Genomic DNA, 12109 nt, shown 5'->3' on the forward strand with positions numbered 1-12109 from the left:
AATAATTCTCCAATCCCCATAATGATGGCAGTAGAACCTAGAACGTTGCTTGATATCCCATCATGTGGCTTCATGATGATAACAAGTTCATACGGACGAATAATCTACTACTCATTTGTGTCGCGTGGCTAATCAACTAGGTCAGATGGAGTCAGGACAGTTTGAAAAGATGCTTGCTTATCCCCAATGATAAAATCAAATTCTTACTCGTTTTCGACCATGTTTGTCTCGTCTTTGGGCAGAGGCACGCATATTAAAGAGACTAGCATGTGGCATCAATTTTAATTTTTCTATTTTAGAAATAAAAAATTATTTTTATTTTATTTTTAAATTTTAAAGTCATCTTTGGCATAGCCAACTATTTTTAAAATTATATGTATGATGATGATAATGACAATGGCCAAGATAGTAGTAATAGTGATGATGACGAAAATAATAGAGATTATAGAGATAGTGGTGGTGACCGTGAACGTGTGATACAAGTAAGAAATTATGTTTAAGGTTTAGCTCCAAACCGATCCAATCCAGTCTATGCATATGCTTAAGTATTATAATCTGATATGAATTTATTTTTTTTATGCCAGATTAGCTCCAATCAAATAAACTTTTAGCATCTTAACTATTTTTTAATATATAAAATTTATAGATAAACTATATTTCTACCTAAATGTTATCCAAAAAAATAATTAATCAGGAAAGTACAGTTCAGCACCCATGCTTGCTGATAAGGTCGAAACCTAAAAGGCCGGCAATTTATTCAGAAAAGGACAAAAATATTGAAAATAACAAGTACCAAGAAAGGTCTTTAGTGCAATGTTACAGCCCGCGTGCTTAGCATGGTAGCCGTCGCGAGCCTCTACAATGTGTACGATAGTTGGACTAACTCTGCACCACCCGTGTTCATCAATTTTCGCATGGTGTTATTTCTCTCTATAAGAACGATCCCAAGACTCCACAAAGCCAACCAGAGATCCTAAGACGTTTGGGCTGGCCATCCACTCATAAACTCTTGGAGATGAGGAATCCGGGGACACCTTTCAATTTCTTACTATGTGCTCTCCTTTCCCTACTCATCCTCCAATCGAGTTTCTCGGCATCTCACATAGTTGGTAAGTGTTTCCTTGGAAAATGTTGATTTTAAGATAACACTTAGCTAGTCAATTGGTTGCATATAATTTGATCCCTAAAATATGATGACAAGTTTGTACTAGTAATAGCTCAGACTGGCCACCAAGATGGTAGCCTGGTGGTAAGGAGGCGGGGACTCAATCCAAGTTGTCCGGATTCAAAACGCGCACGATTAAATCAGGAGGCCGCATGCCCCACGTCCGGATGACTCTGTGTGAATATGCTTTCCTTCCATCAGTACTGAGGTGGCTCTGGGGTAACGTACTCACACGTAGATCCCACGGGTTAGGAAGAGTACGCGGAAACTTACGGTCCGCATCGAACATTTTTTGGTGGAAGGGCAACACAGTGGGGGCTGCTACGCGAGTGGGATTCTACCACTCCCCCTCCCCTCCTATTTTTTTTCCAAAAAAAAAAAAAAAACTCAGACTCAAAGCAAATCTGGATTGGACAATTCAGACTAGGGTAACATCTAATCATGTTCATTAATATAATAAAGACTTACATGCTTGGTAGTTGGTTGTCATGTAATCTCATTATTATTTTTTTTCTTCAAATTTTTATATTAATTTCTTCTCTTGTTCTGTAAAGATAAATTTTCTCAAACTATCTTTTTCTTGGAATTTAAAAATACAACTTTGAGAAAAAGAGGAATTCATTAATGCTATTACCTGGGAATAATGAAGGGGCACCAAGAAATCATTTCTATGAACGAAATGGTAGCATGATTGTGCATGTTAAGAAATTGGAGCAGCACATCACTGGGTTTGAGCTCCGAATGTCATCCAAATCAAGTTCAAATCTTCTACAAACCTGATAGTAGGTAATTCCCGCATTCGAAATTTGTGGTAGATTTTTATGGAACACAACCCCAAACAGTACTACAGACAAGCATGCAAGGTGTGCTCAGTTCCCTATACACCCCAAAGACCACCAACAGTCAGATAACAAAATAGTCCTTTTTGCCAAAGTTATAAGATAATATTTCAGTCTTTGTTAAAGATGTCTACAGTTATATTCACTTAGCATCAAATTATAGACAATCTTATGCTAGACACCTTAATTGTAGGGAACTCATTAATTTTGTCTTCTCTGTGGCAGGAGCCGAGAAGTATTTTGACTATGATGAAGATAGTGAATTTGGGCCTCAACACTGGGGAGATCTGGATCCGGATTGGGCAACTTGTAAAGATGGAAAAAGCCAATCACCAATAAATATAACTCATAAGAATATTGAAGTGAATTTGAGTCTGGGAAGCTTGATGACAAGTTACCACAGCACTTTTGCAATTATGCAAAATAGGGGCTATGACATAATGGTAAGAAGAAGAACATGAACAAGAAGGGGAAATAAAAGAACCAGTAATCTCTTTTCTTTTTGTTTTCTTTTGATAAATTGAAGGGCTAAAGTCGCTCTAAACCTATTTGTTAAATCAATGAGAAGATATTACTATGTTTTATATTGTTTTCTGGTTTTATTTTACTCTTCTTTCTATAATTTTTTATAAAAATTTTGTTCATATAATTTCTTTTTTATTTTTCTTATGTGAATGTAGATTAACTGGACAGAAGGCGCAACACCTGGTGCAGGATCTCTTTTGATTGATGGCAAGGACTATGTTCTTCAACAATGTCATTGGCACTCACCCTCTGAGCATAAATTTTTTGATGAGGGGTATCTTTCTATAACTCCATCTCCACCCTTTTTTTTTGGTAACATAAAATTGTTATAGGGAGGGTGACATTGTGTGGCCTCGAAATTGGATTTCTACATTTAAAAAATGCTTTAGTAACTCAAAAATGTCATTAAACAAGTCGCTGGGTACAATGTATTCTAATTGCTCCCTTTGAATTGCATGATTGTGGTGAAGATGTTTGGGCTTAAATAAGAGATGACCTGTGTGGACATATATTTATTTGTATATTAGTTACGAGTTTTAAAGATTTGAACTAAGGAAGCCAAATAATATATTTTTGATAGTTTTGTCAGGATAAGATCCCGAGTTGTTATTAAAATTTTATATTTTATATTTGTAAAGTTCAGCTTCAAAGAGTGAAAAAATATGAAACATGGATGCGCATATGCTTGGACACACATTAATACTTTGCTCATATTTAAATAGAAAATGCTGCATTATTCTCTTCCTTCCCTCTGTAGACCATCCTAGAGAAACTGGTTCCAAGAGATCATCCCAAAAGATTTCAAGATATTATCCCTCTCATAGCACATCTCACGTATTTTGGAAGTCAATTTCCAGCCTCTTATCTTTCGGTGTTTGTAACCTAAGCCATAAATATGTACTTGTAGGTATCCTCTGGAGTTGCATATGGTTCACATAAGTTCAGATGGAAGCATAGCTGTGATTGGCATCTTGTACCAACATGGCTCCCCTGATCCCTTCCTTTCAGAGGTTTGACATCAAAAGAACTTACCTTCTTTTACCTTTTCCTCTTCACTCTCCAACTTAAGCAGGCTAATCTTTATTGGCTCAGCTGTGGAAGTACTTGGAGTGTCTAATAAGGAAGCAGAAAGATGAGGTTGTTGTGGGATATTTATCTCCGCCACCAATAGAGAATCGAGCTCCTTATTATAGATACTCTGGCTCTCTAACCACTCCACCCTGCACTGAAAATGTTACTTGGATCCTACTACGAGAGGTTCGTATCATCTTTAACTTACCAATTATGCTTGCCTCCTTTGCTAAGCTCCGCCTCTTTATCAATCAATTCATAATGGTTTTAGGTGAGGACTGTATCAGAAGGACAAGTATACCAGCTAAGGGAAGCTGTACATGGTGTAAGTTGGCTGATTGAGAATTATCCATATTCAATGCAATGCAATTACATTAGATTACTTAAATAACTTTGTTGCTTGCTGATGGCCGACGAAATGGTCTATTTTGTGTTCAATTACCTTTCTGCGGAAGGACAATGCAAGACCAATTCAACCAATCAACGGACGCAAAGTGTACTTGTACAAACCATGGATACACGAAGATCATGCGAGTTCCTAATGCTACATAAGTACTTTGATGGGAAAATCTTATTCCAAATAGCAAATAAAATAGCCAAGAGTTTAGCGTACTTTGCTGCTCTGCTTTTATAATCTGAAATAAGGTGTTGTGGCCCTATGTTGAAGGCCAGCCGCTTAAATAAACATTTCAGTATGTGGTACATAGTAATCGTAATGCAATGTGTTCTCTTTTCTTGTATCAGCTATTTCTTTCTTATGCGCTAGTTTGTAACCTTTGATGTCATCAGAACGATCGTTGTTTACTGTAAAATAAATGATTTGCTATTTGGTGAACAATGACTTGCACAAACGATGTCATCATATTTTACTAGTTATAATGCGCATGTCTATGTATGTGTGTATCAAATAAAATATCATAATAGTTTCGTGTATAAATTATTATGTTGACAATCCATTTATTGCTAATGGCACATACCAAGACAGAAAACCTAATTTGATGCAGACTTGAAAAATAGTACTTGAGATGGAGAGGCTAGGAGGAATGATAAAATTACAGATAGCCCCGAGCTATATCTAGTCTGAACTGATCGGGTTGCCACCTCTAGTCAATTGCAACAAAGTTAGTAGCACCCATCTCCTTCTGCAACATCAATGAAAGAAATTATGTGATTTGTCGGCGCTCTATTGTATCACTCTTTAGATTAATGAAACCTATACATGCTGGCGATAATTTGATCTTTAGAATAGTCAACTTAATTCCCATAAAAGGACTGATAGGCCGGTATCATCACAAAAAAGGACAGATAGGTTGTATCCAGATATCTCAGCTGCTACAAATACCACAAGGAGTGGGCGCATTCATATAGCTACTGCAAGCAACTCACCTCTAAGCTTATTACAAGGCTAAAAACAGGGGAAGCCATGACATAAGAAATTAACCATGGGATTTGGCTGGTGTCCCCTAGTCGTGCACCGGTCGGATGAGGGCGTGTTTGATGATAAGCCCCTTCTTCCAGTTCCCCACCTTGGTCTCCGTCATGGAGAATTCTACCAGGCCACTTCCTGCTGCTAAGAAGTCACCAACAACGAGGTCCAGCCATCTGTTCGACGCCATGCCCTTGAGGGTCACTTCACGCGAGGCCGAGGTACTATCCGGCCTCAGCAGATGAAGGGTCAGCGGAGACTCCCAACCTGAACATGGCTCCTTCAACATTGCAACGATGACGACCTCATACGCTGCGCCTGCTTTGAGCTTCGAAATTTCGAAGCTCCCACGGATCTCGAGCCAGGATACTCCCAACAGCTTTGGCACCTCAATCTCACCGTAATCTTGGCTGGGTTAAAAAAAAAAAAAAAAAAAAAAAAAAACCGAAGATAAATATTTATTGAGAACCATTTCAGCAAATTTAGAGCCAGCAATAGTGTGCTTATATATGTATATGCATATATAGGTAGAACTTGGGACATGGTTGGCCAAAATTTTCCATTCACCTGTCGAACAAGAGGCAGTTCCACTTCCAGTATCTTGCATCTCGTCCCCAAGAGATCCACATGTCCTCCGGGTATATAACCAAACCCTTGACACCATACCCGGGGTTCTAGGTGAACAACGTGAGGAAGCCAAAGAAAAATGCTTTAGTAACTCAAAGTCACTCGCTGCTCTCTTTGAATTGGTTTAAGAGAAGATAAATCTTGATGAAAATTCATCACCATGCACGCCCTTTGAAGCGCGTACGGCATGCGAGAGACGGTGTACGAGAACTAACTGGACTCACCGCAGGCCTGACCAAGACTCTTTTGATGAGAAGCCCCTTCTTCCAGTTTCCCCATGTCGTCTCCTTCAGTGAGAATTGGACCTCCCTGGGTCCTGTGGCCTCGAAGTTGCCAACGACAAGGTTGTGCCATTGGTTCCGCGGCATGGAGTCGAGCGTCACTTGACTGGAGGTTGAGGTACCATCCGCCTTGCAGATTTCGAGGGTCACTGGTAACGCCCATCCTTGGCATGGCTCTTTCAGCTTCACTTCCATCACGACCTCATACCATGTCATCGCTGTGAGCTGTGACATGTTGAAATTCCCACGGACGTCGAGCCAGGCTACCTTCAAGAGTTCTGGCACGTCGATCTGACGGTAATCTTGGCTGAGGATTAAAAGAGAGAGAGCATGGAAAGGGAATTGGTAGCTCGCACCATGATATTATGTCCAAATATACAAGTAGAACTAGATATATGGCTGGGGAAATTTTGATCACCTCTCGAGTGGGATTCGGTCCCATGTCCAGCATCTCGCGTCTTTGGCCCAAGGGATGAACAGGTTCCTTGGGCATAACGCTAAACCCACGGCATCGGACTTCTCAACATCGGTGCCAGAACTCGAGGACATGGAAGAAACAATAAGCTAGGTGTAAATATCAACTCAATTCAAGGAACGAATTGCACAAGGAACATGAATGAACGAGTGTATGAAGGAATTGGACTCACCACAGGTGCCATCTTCGGTTTTTCTCAGTTTGGCTCCTTTACCTCCTCAGCTTCTCAGTTACTGATGCATTCGGAGGAATGCTAAGTGCCATTTATAGCGGCATTCGGTCTTTCTTTATTATTAGTATAACATTAAAGAATGACCAGCAAGTTAATTGGAAAGAAAAAAAAAAGAAAGACAAGTGTCTCAATCGTTCTTTGAGACGTGGCCGAGAAATCCTTAGCTCTTTCCCTCAACGTTGCAGCAAGTGGCTGTTAACCTCACTTCAACACTGATTTGTTTCGTTAAGCAATTGCTCCTGCACGAGTTTATTCCTCTGTCAAGTAATACTGGTTGAGTAGTCTCCACCATCCAAATAAGAATTTTCATCTTCGCTGCGATCTCCATCATGACATCAATTTGAATTGATATCAGCCACCTACTATTTACAGATATAATATTGTATACTATGATTCTTGTATTTATTATCTCAACCAATCTAAATCGATATATTGTGAAATTTTGGCCAATAAATATCCACAAGTGCGGTTCAAGATTTTCTAATCTATGTTTTACTGAATTCTCAATTAATGGTTAGCATATCAAAATCAATGTCTAAAGATAGTGGCTAATCAGTCTAACATATCAAAATCTGATATCTCGGATAATTTTTTTTATGATCTCAGAATTTCTTAGTGTCCATTTGATGTTAATGCTTTTGTTTTATATTTTTAATTTCAAATTCAAGGAAAAAAAAATTGACTTAGCTTATCATATTTGTGTAAAGAGATGCTTGGGGACCTCATCAAAATTTCAAGTTGCCCATTACCTTCAGCGAGACGTCTTAAATTCAGTTTCTTCTTTCACCGGTGCCACCGGCCATGCCAAAAATGTTCCACTTACGACGTTGGTTTTAATGTGATTACCGTGGAAGAAAGGTCTTTTGTGTAAGTCGTCCAAGCATTATTAGAGAGAGAAACAAAGACTTCATCCGAACAGTCAAGTATTTCCTTAGCCTGAAGTATTCGAGCTCGAAACACTGGAGGAATCTCGAGTAGTGTGAACCGAATCACCGATGCCTTGGTGATCGAATACTTCAGGCTAAGTAGTGTGGTCTTGGATGGGAATTCTCTGGTCCCCTCCACTGGCCAAACCTCAGGCTCCTGTCTTGGGCCGGTCACCATTACTTTTGATTTAGAAAGGCGAACATCTGGACAAGAAAAAGCTTAGTGAGTGCGCCTAATGCAAATATTTTTTCCTTTTTCAAAACATAGATTCTATATATGTCCAATCTCTAGTGATGGTGGGACCAACCGGCGATGTATGTTGTCCAAGCATATTAATCCCTCTTTTTCAATATTATTTGTATTGATTATAATATTGTTGAAGTCCTCCATCTATTGATGCGATGGGATACTTTATGTAACTCATCAAAGTATTATTAGAGAGACAAACAAAGGCTTCCATCCGAGCAGTCAAGCATATCTTTAGTCTTCAGTATTTGAGCTGGAACCTTCTGGTTACAATAGAAAAAGACGAGGGAGAGTAGCATGTGAATAGCGAGCGCAAGCTTTGTTGGATAAGGATATATATGGTCATATTTGGAAGAGCTTTTGAAGGGCTAAAAAGTACTTTCTGGCCCTCTAAAAGTACTTTTAGATGAAAAAAAATGTGTTTCGTAAAAATTTCAAAAAGCTGTTTTAGCTTTTTCATAAAGCTAATAGCAGCTTGTTGAAAAAAAGCTCTATTTTGGAGCTTACCAAAAAAGCTATTTTGAGCTTTGTTGAAAAGTTGTTTTTTTAACCAAAATACTCATAATAAAATGTAATAATTACATACTTTGTTCCTTTATAAATCTAAAAATTTACTGGATACCTAACAAATAACCCTAACTGTAGATCAAACTCCGTTCCGTGCAAAAAAAGATATTCTTATTTCTTATTATTATTTTATACCTTTATTGTTTATTATATTATAAATATAATATTATATTATATTATATCATAATACATTAATATGTTATGTTAAATAATTTAATATTATGTTATATTATGAAAAATTAATTTACGCTAATAATTATAATATTTTATATCTTTATTATTATATTATACTATAAATATAATATTATATTATATTATATCATAATACATTAATATGTTATATTAAATAATTTAATACTATGTTATATTATGAAAAATTAATGTACGCTAATAATTATAATATTTTGTACCTTTATTATTGTATTATACTATAAATATAATATTATATTATATTATATCATAATATATTGATATATTATATTAAATAATTTAATATTATATTAAATTATTATACTATAGTATACAATGTTATATTACTATATTATAATAATATTATATTACATTACAATACTATTATACTATATCATATATTTATATATTAATATATGTTATATTTTATTATGCTATATTGTATAATACTATGCAACGTCCTTTATTGTCATACAAAAGTACTTTTGCAGTTTGTTTACCAAACACGTGTTAAAGTGCCACATTACTTTAAAAATATAGTTATCAAACAGCAAACAACTTTTTATAAAAGCTTTACTTCAGAAAGCTCTACTTTCAATAGCTTTACTTTCAAAAGTTCTACTGCCAACGGTTCTTCCAAGCATGGCCATAAGAATTTTTCGCTCCAAAACTATAAATGAACCAAGCGGCTCCACATTAATTTAGACTTGCTTTCAGCCTAAAAAACAGCCAAAGGTCCAAGGACTGATAAATAAATCTGCTCCCCTCTCCCCACGCCTGGCCACACCTCTCTCCAAAAGCCACAAAAAAAAAAAAGAAAAAAGAAAAAAAGAAATAGCTAGCTATGAACATTCTCAATTTGTAAATGTAAACAAAAACTAGATTGTACTCGTACGGCAATAACCTCATTCCATCAAGCTATTTTAGGATCAGAATAGATCTAATCTTAAATATCGGCACCAAAACTCATCAGAAAATTATCTTTTCTATATAACAAGCCAAGCTAGAGCAGTATATTGTAGCACGACAAATTAGTTAGCGTAGATCAAACATACCGGTCCAGGATCTAGGATAAGGACCAAAAAAAAATAACAAGAAAGAGACAGTGGAAGAAAAAGCTAGGAGAGAAGAGGAAGTCCTTTTTTTATTAAAAATTATTATCACGTAGAATGGCATGCTTTCAATGTAGATTTAACTGCTAGCCCGGGCTTTAAATTGTTTGTGTAGACGTGCCATTACAATATGGCCAGAGGTTCAAATGGGGGTAGAGAGAGAGAGAGAGAGAGAGAGGGGCACCTTGGAGAGACGTGAAGCTTCTTTATGAGAGAAGATATGAACTCAATTGTTTTGGCTTTTTTTTAAATAAATTTATTTTTTTCTTCCACTACCATTGGTTGATTTATTTGGTTTTTGTTTTGGATTCCGAACCGGCATGTTCGATCTACATGGCAAGCATTCCGTTCTACATGTACATGTTGGTTTGGTTTGACTAATCTCAGAAAATATCCTTAATACTCCTTTTAAAGTCCCTAAGAAACTCAAAGTTTTGGTGCTCCCAAATTCATGGCTGAACTGGAGTGGTATTGTTTCAAACAATCTTCCATGTATTATACTGTGGTCGTAATTGAGAAGGCCCATGTGGTAGAATGCAACCTATCATCTCATACATTGCACGAGTCATTTTCAATCACAGTCTTTACACAATATATGAACAACTACTATTGGTTCAAGAAGATCATTTGATCCATCATGGATCAATTTGGTCGTCAGGGAAGATGTAGACCAGTTTTGAGAGTAATACTCATTACATCCAGGCAGTACCATGACAAAAACTTTCATATGCTATATTTTTCTCACACGACATCTATTTTCGGCACTTGGAGTGCCGCAATTGAAGCTTTTGTCCACTATCACGAGGGTAAATGGCATTTAAGGCTTAAAAGAAACTAGGAAAAGTAATGTTTTTCGTTATTGTTTAGGTTCCTCTCTTCATTTCATCTCACATGATTCTCCTATCCAAGGACTCAAATTGAACATGCAATAAGGTCAACCAACCCATAAGCAACTTAATAACTTACTACCATCTATGAGCAAGACTAATAATAATTACAAGTACTCAGGCTCAACTTGTTATCGAACTCACTCAACGATAAAAAAAAAAACCAAGCTTGGACAGCTATTTCAAGCTTGGTTTGAGCTCAAATACCCCTTTTCATGTAAATGGGGCAAGCTTGAATAGTGGCTTGGCTTGTTTGCACACCTAAAGCATGCTGCATGGAGGTACTATCATGAAACGGAAGTGGTTTTAGGCTTGCTATTGGTAGGCGGGTGCCTTCCTCCTCCCTTCAATTTTTACAAAGTTTGATCCACCAAATTATAACATATTGATCCGTTGCAATGTGATCACACCTTTCATCTGCCCTTTGGTGCCCCATTCTCTATGTTCTTGGCTGAAGGAGCAAGATGCCAAGTCAGCCACTCATGCTGAGGCTTAGAACCAAATGAAGATGATATTTTAATGCCCACGGTACTGTTGAGCTTCCATCCTATATTTTAACATTTATAAAAAGAAAAAAAGATAGATCTTTGACAATGATGCTATGCTTCTCTCTTTTTCTTCGAGCCCCTCTTTTCTACCACCTTCCTGGAGATGATTACCGAAACCTTCCAGATATTTGATATGATCATTGCTGATATGTCTTCTTAAACGTCCCAATCCTATATCTTCTTATGATTGACCTTCAAACACCGCTTGAGAGAGAGGATTGGATCAGAGTGCAGGTGATCTTCTGTTTGTTAAATTCTTGAGTGAAATGATGGGTTTTGGAACTTTTCTTGGGTTCTTGGTTCTATTTTCATGTCTTACCAAATTACTTTGGCTGAGCCCCTGTTTAGTTCTCCTTGGCTGGTTTGAAACTTGTCTCCAATTAAGTTAGGATTCCTTCAGTAGAAAGACAGAGGGGTGAACGATGACTATTGGAATAAAAAGATTTTCTTTTTTCTATCTTCTATATCAATCATGGCAAATGTGAGTGTAATATAAAAAAATGGAATAACTCTTATTAAGATTTTTTGTTTTGTTCAAGCCGACCACTCCGACGATTCAAGCCTTGGGCAAAAGGTGCAAAGAACATCCTAATCCAGAATCTAAAGCATGAAGTCAAATCTCCAGTGGGTTCTGCTGATGGTCCTTGATGGAATCAGACCAACGGAACAAAGAGAGAAATCCGATGGAGGTTAACACCAGTGTTAAAGTATCATGTTTGTTAAAGTTCCATTTTTCATAAAGATATTTCTTGAAAACTTCGATAATATCCTCCATCTATATGATCCGGTTATGCTGCTCTTCGCTTCTTAATGAAGGGTTGCCGCTAAACATGATTTCTGTGATCCACCTGAAGAATCCATAATGTAATCAAGAGACCTAATATCTGCCAGTAACTCAAACAAAGGATCCAAGCACCCCAAAAGAGGTGTCATCAGAGTAACCCGTAACTCTAAACAAATTATGCGGTTGCACCTAATTAGATGCTTGAATG

At 37.1% G+C, this 12109-nt stretch overlaps 2 protein-coding genes across 4 annotated transcripts; one reads left to right on the forward strand and one right to left on the reverse strand.

The window, feature by feature from the left end:
* The first annotated feature begins 952 nt into the window (after nucleotides 1–952).
* On the forward strand, nucleotides 953–4533 carry LOC103703625 (alpha carbonic anhydrase 7-like). 2 transcript variants are annotated; one of them, XM_017842023.3, is made up of 7 exons: nucleotides 953–1109; nucleotides 2230–2447; nucleotides 2685–2803; nucleotides 3437–3539; nucleotides 3622–3786; nucleotides 3872–3925; nucleotides 4056–4533. In XM_017842023.3, the coding sequence occupies exons 1-7, from the start codon at nucleotides 1016–1018 to the stop codon at nucleotides 4140–4142; spliced, it is 840 nt and encodes a 279-aa protein (XP_017697512.2). In that variant the 5' UTR covers nucleotides 953–1015; the 3' UTR covers nucleotides 4143–4533. The 2 variants fall into 2 exon arrangements, with proteins under 2 accessions (XP_017697512.2, XP_008784764.2); XM_008786542.4 differs by having other exon boundaries at nucleotides 4053–4515.
* Nucleotides 4534–4771: 238 nt separating this feature from the next.
* LOC103703633 (F-box protein At2g02240-like) lies at nucleotides 4772–6678 on the reverse strand. Of its 2 annotated transcripts, none has more exons than XM_026803393.2 (5): nucleotides 6582–6678; nucleotides 6353–6480; nucleotides 5869–6241; nucleotides 5594–5700; nucleotides 4772–5436 (listed from the first exon to the last, which is right to left on the reverse strand). In XM_026803393.2, exons 1-5 carry the CDS (start codon nucleotides 6591–6593, stop codon nucleotides 5064–5066), a joined length of 993 nt encoding a protein of 330 aa, XP_026659194.2. In that variant the 5' UTR covers nucleotides 6594–6678; the 3' UTR covers nucleotides 4772–5063. The 2 variants fall into 2 exon arrangements, with proteins under 2 accessions (XP_026659194.2, XP_008784785.2); XM_008786563.3 differs by having other exon boundaries at nucleotides 5878–6241; nucleotides 6582–6677.
* Between the last annotated feature and the right edge of the window lie 5431 nt (nucleotides 6679–12109).

This window comes from Phoenix dactylifera, chromosome 5 (assembly GCF_009389715.1).
Source record: "Phoenix dactylifera cultivar Barhee BC4 chromosome 5, palm_55x_up_171113_PBpolish2nd_filt_p, whole genome shotgun sequence".
In the NCBI taxonomy this organism is placed as follows: domain Eukaryota; kingdom Viridiplantae; phylum Streptophyta; class Magnoliopsida; order Arecales; family Arecaceae; genus Phoenix; species Phoenix dactylifera.

What these genes read in the sequence shown, in the direction of transcription:
- LOC103703625 (XM_008786542.4), top strand. Translation starts at nt 1,016, where the DNA reads ATGAGGAATCCGGGGACACCTTTCAATTTCTTACTATGTGCTCTCCTT. An exon ending in ATAGGGGCTATGACATAATG is followed by an intron (nt 2,448 to 2,684) that starts GTAAGAAGAAGA and finishes ATGTGAATGTAG; the next exon opens with ATTAACTGGACAGAAGGCGC. An exon ending in CTGATCCCTTCCTTTCAGAG is followed by an intron (nt 3,540 to 3,621) that starts GTTTGACATCAA and finishes TTATTGGCTCAG; the next exon opens with CTGTGGAAGTACTTGGAGTG.
- LOC103703633 (XM_026803393.2), bottom strand. An exon ending in GACCGAATCCCACTCGAGAG is followed by an intron (nt 6,242 to 6,352) that starts GTGATCAAAATT and finishes TTTAATCCTCAG; the next exon opens with CCAAGATTACCGTCAGATCG. An exon ending in TCAGGCCTGCGGTGAGTCCA is followed by an intron (nt 5,701 to 5,868) that starts GTTAGTTCTCGT and finishes TTGTTCACCTAG; the next exon opens with AACCCCGGGTATGGTGTCAA.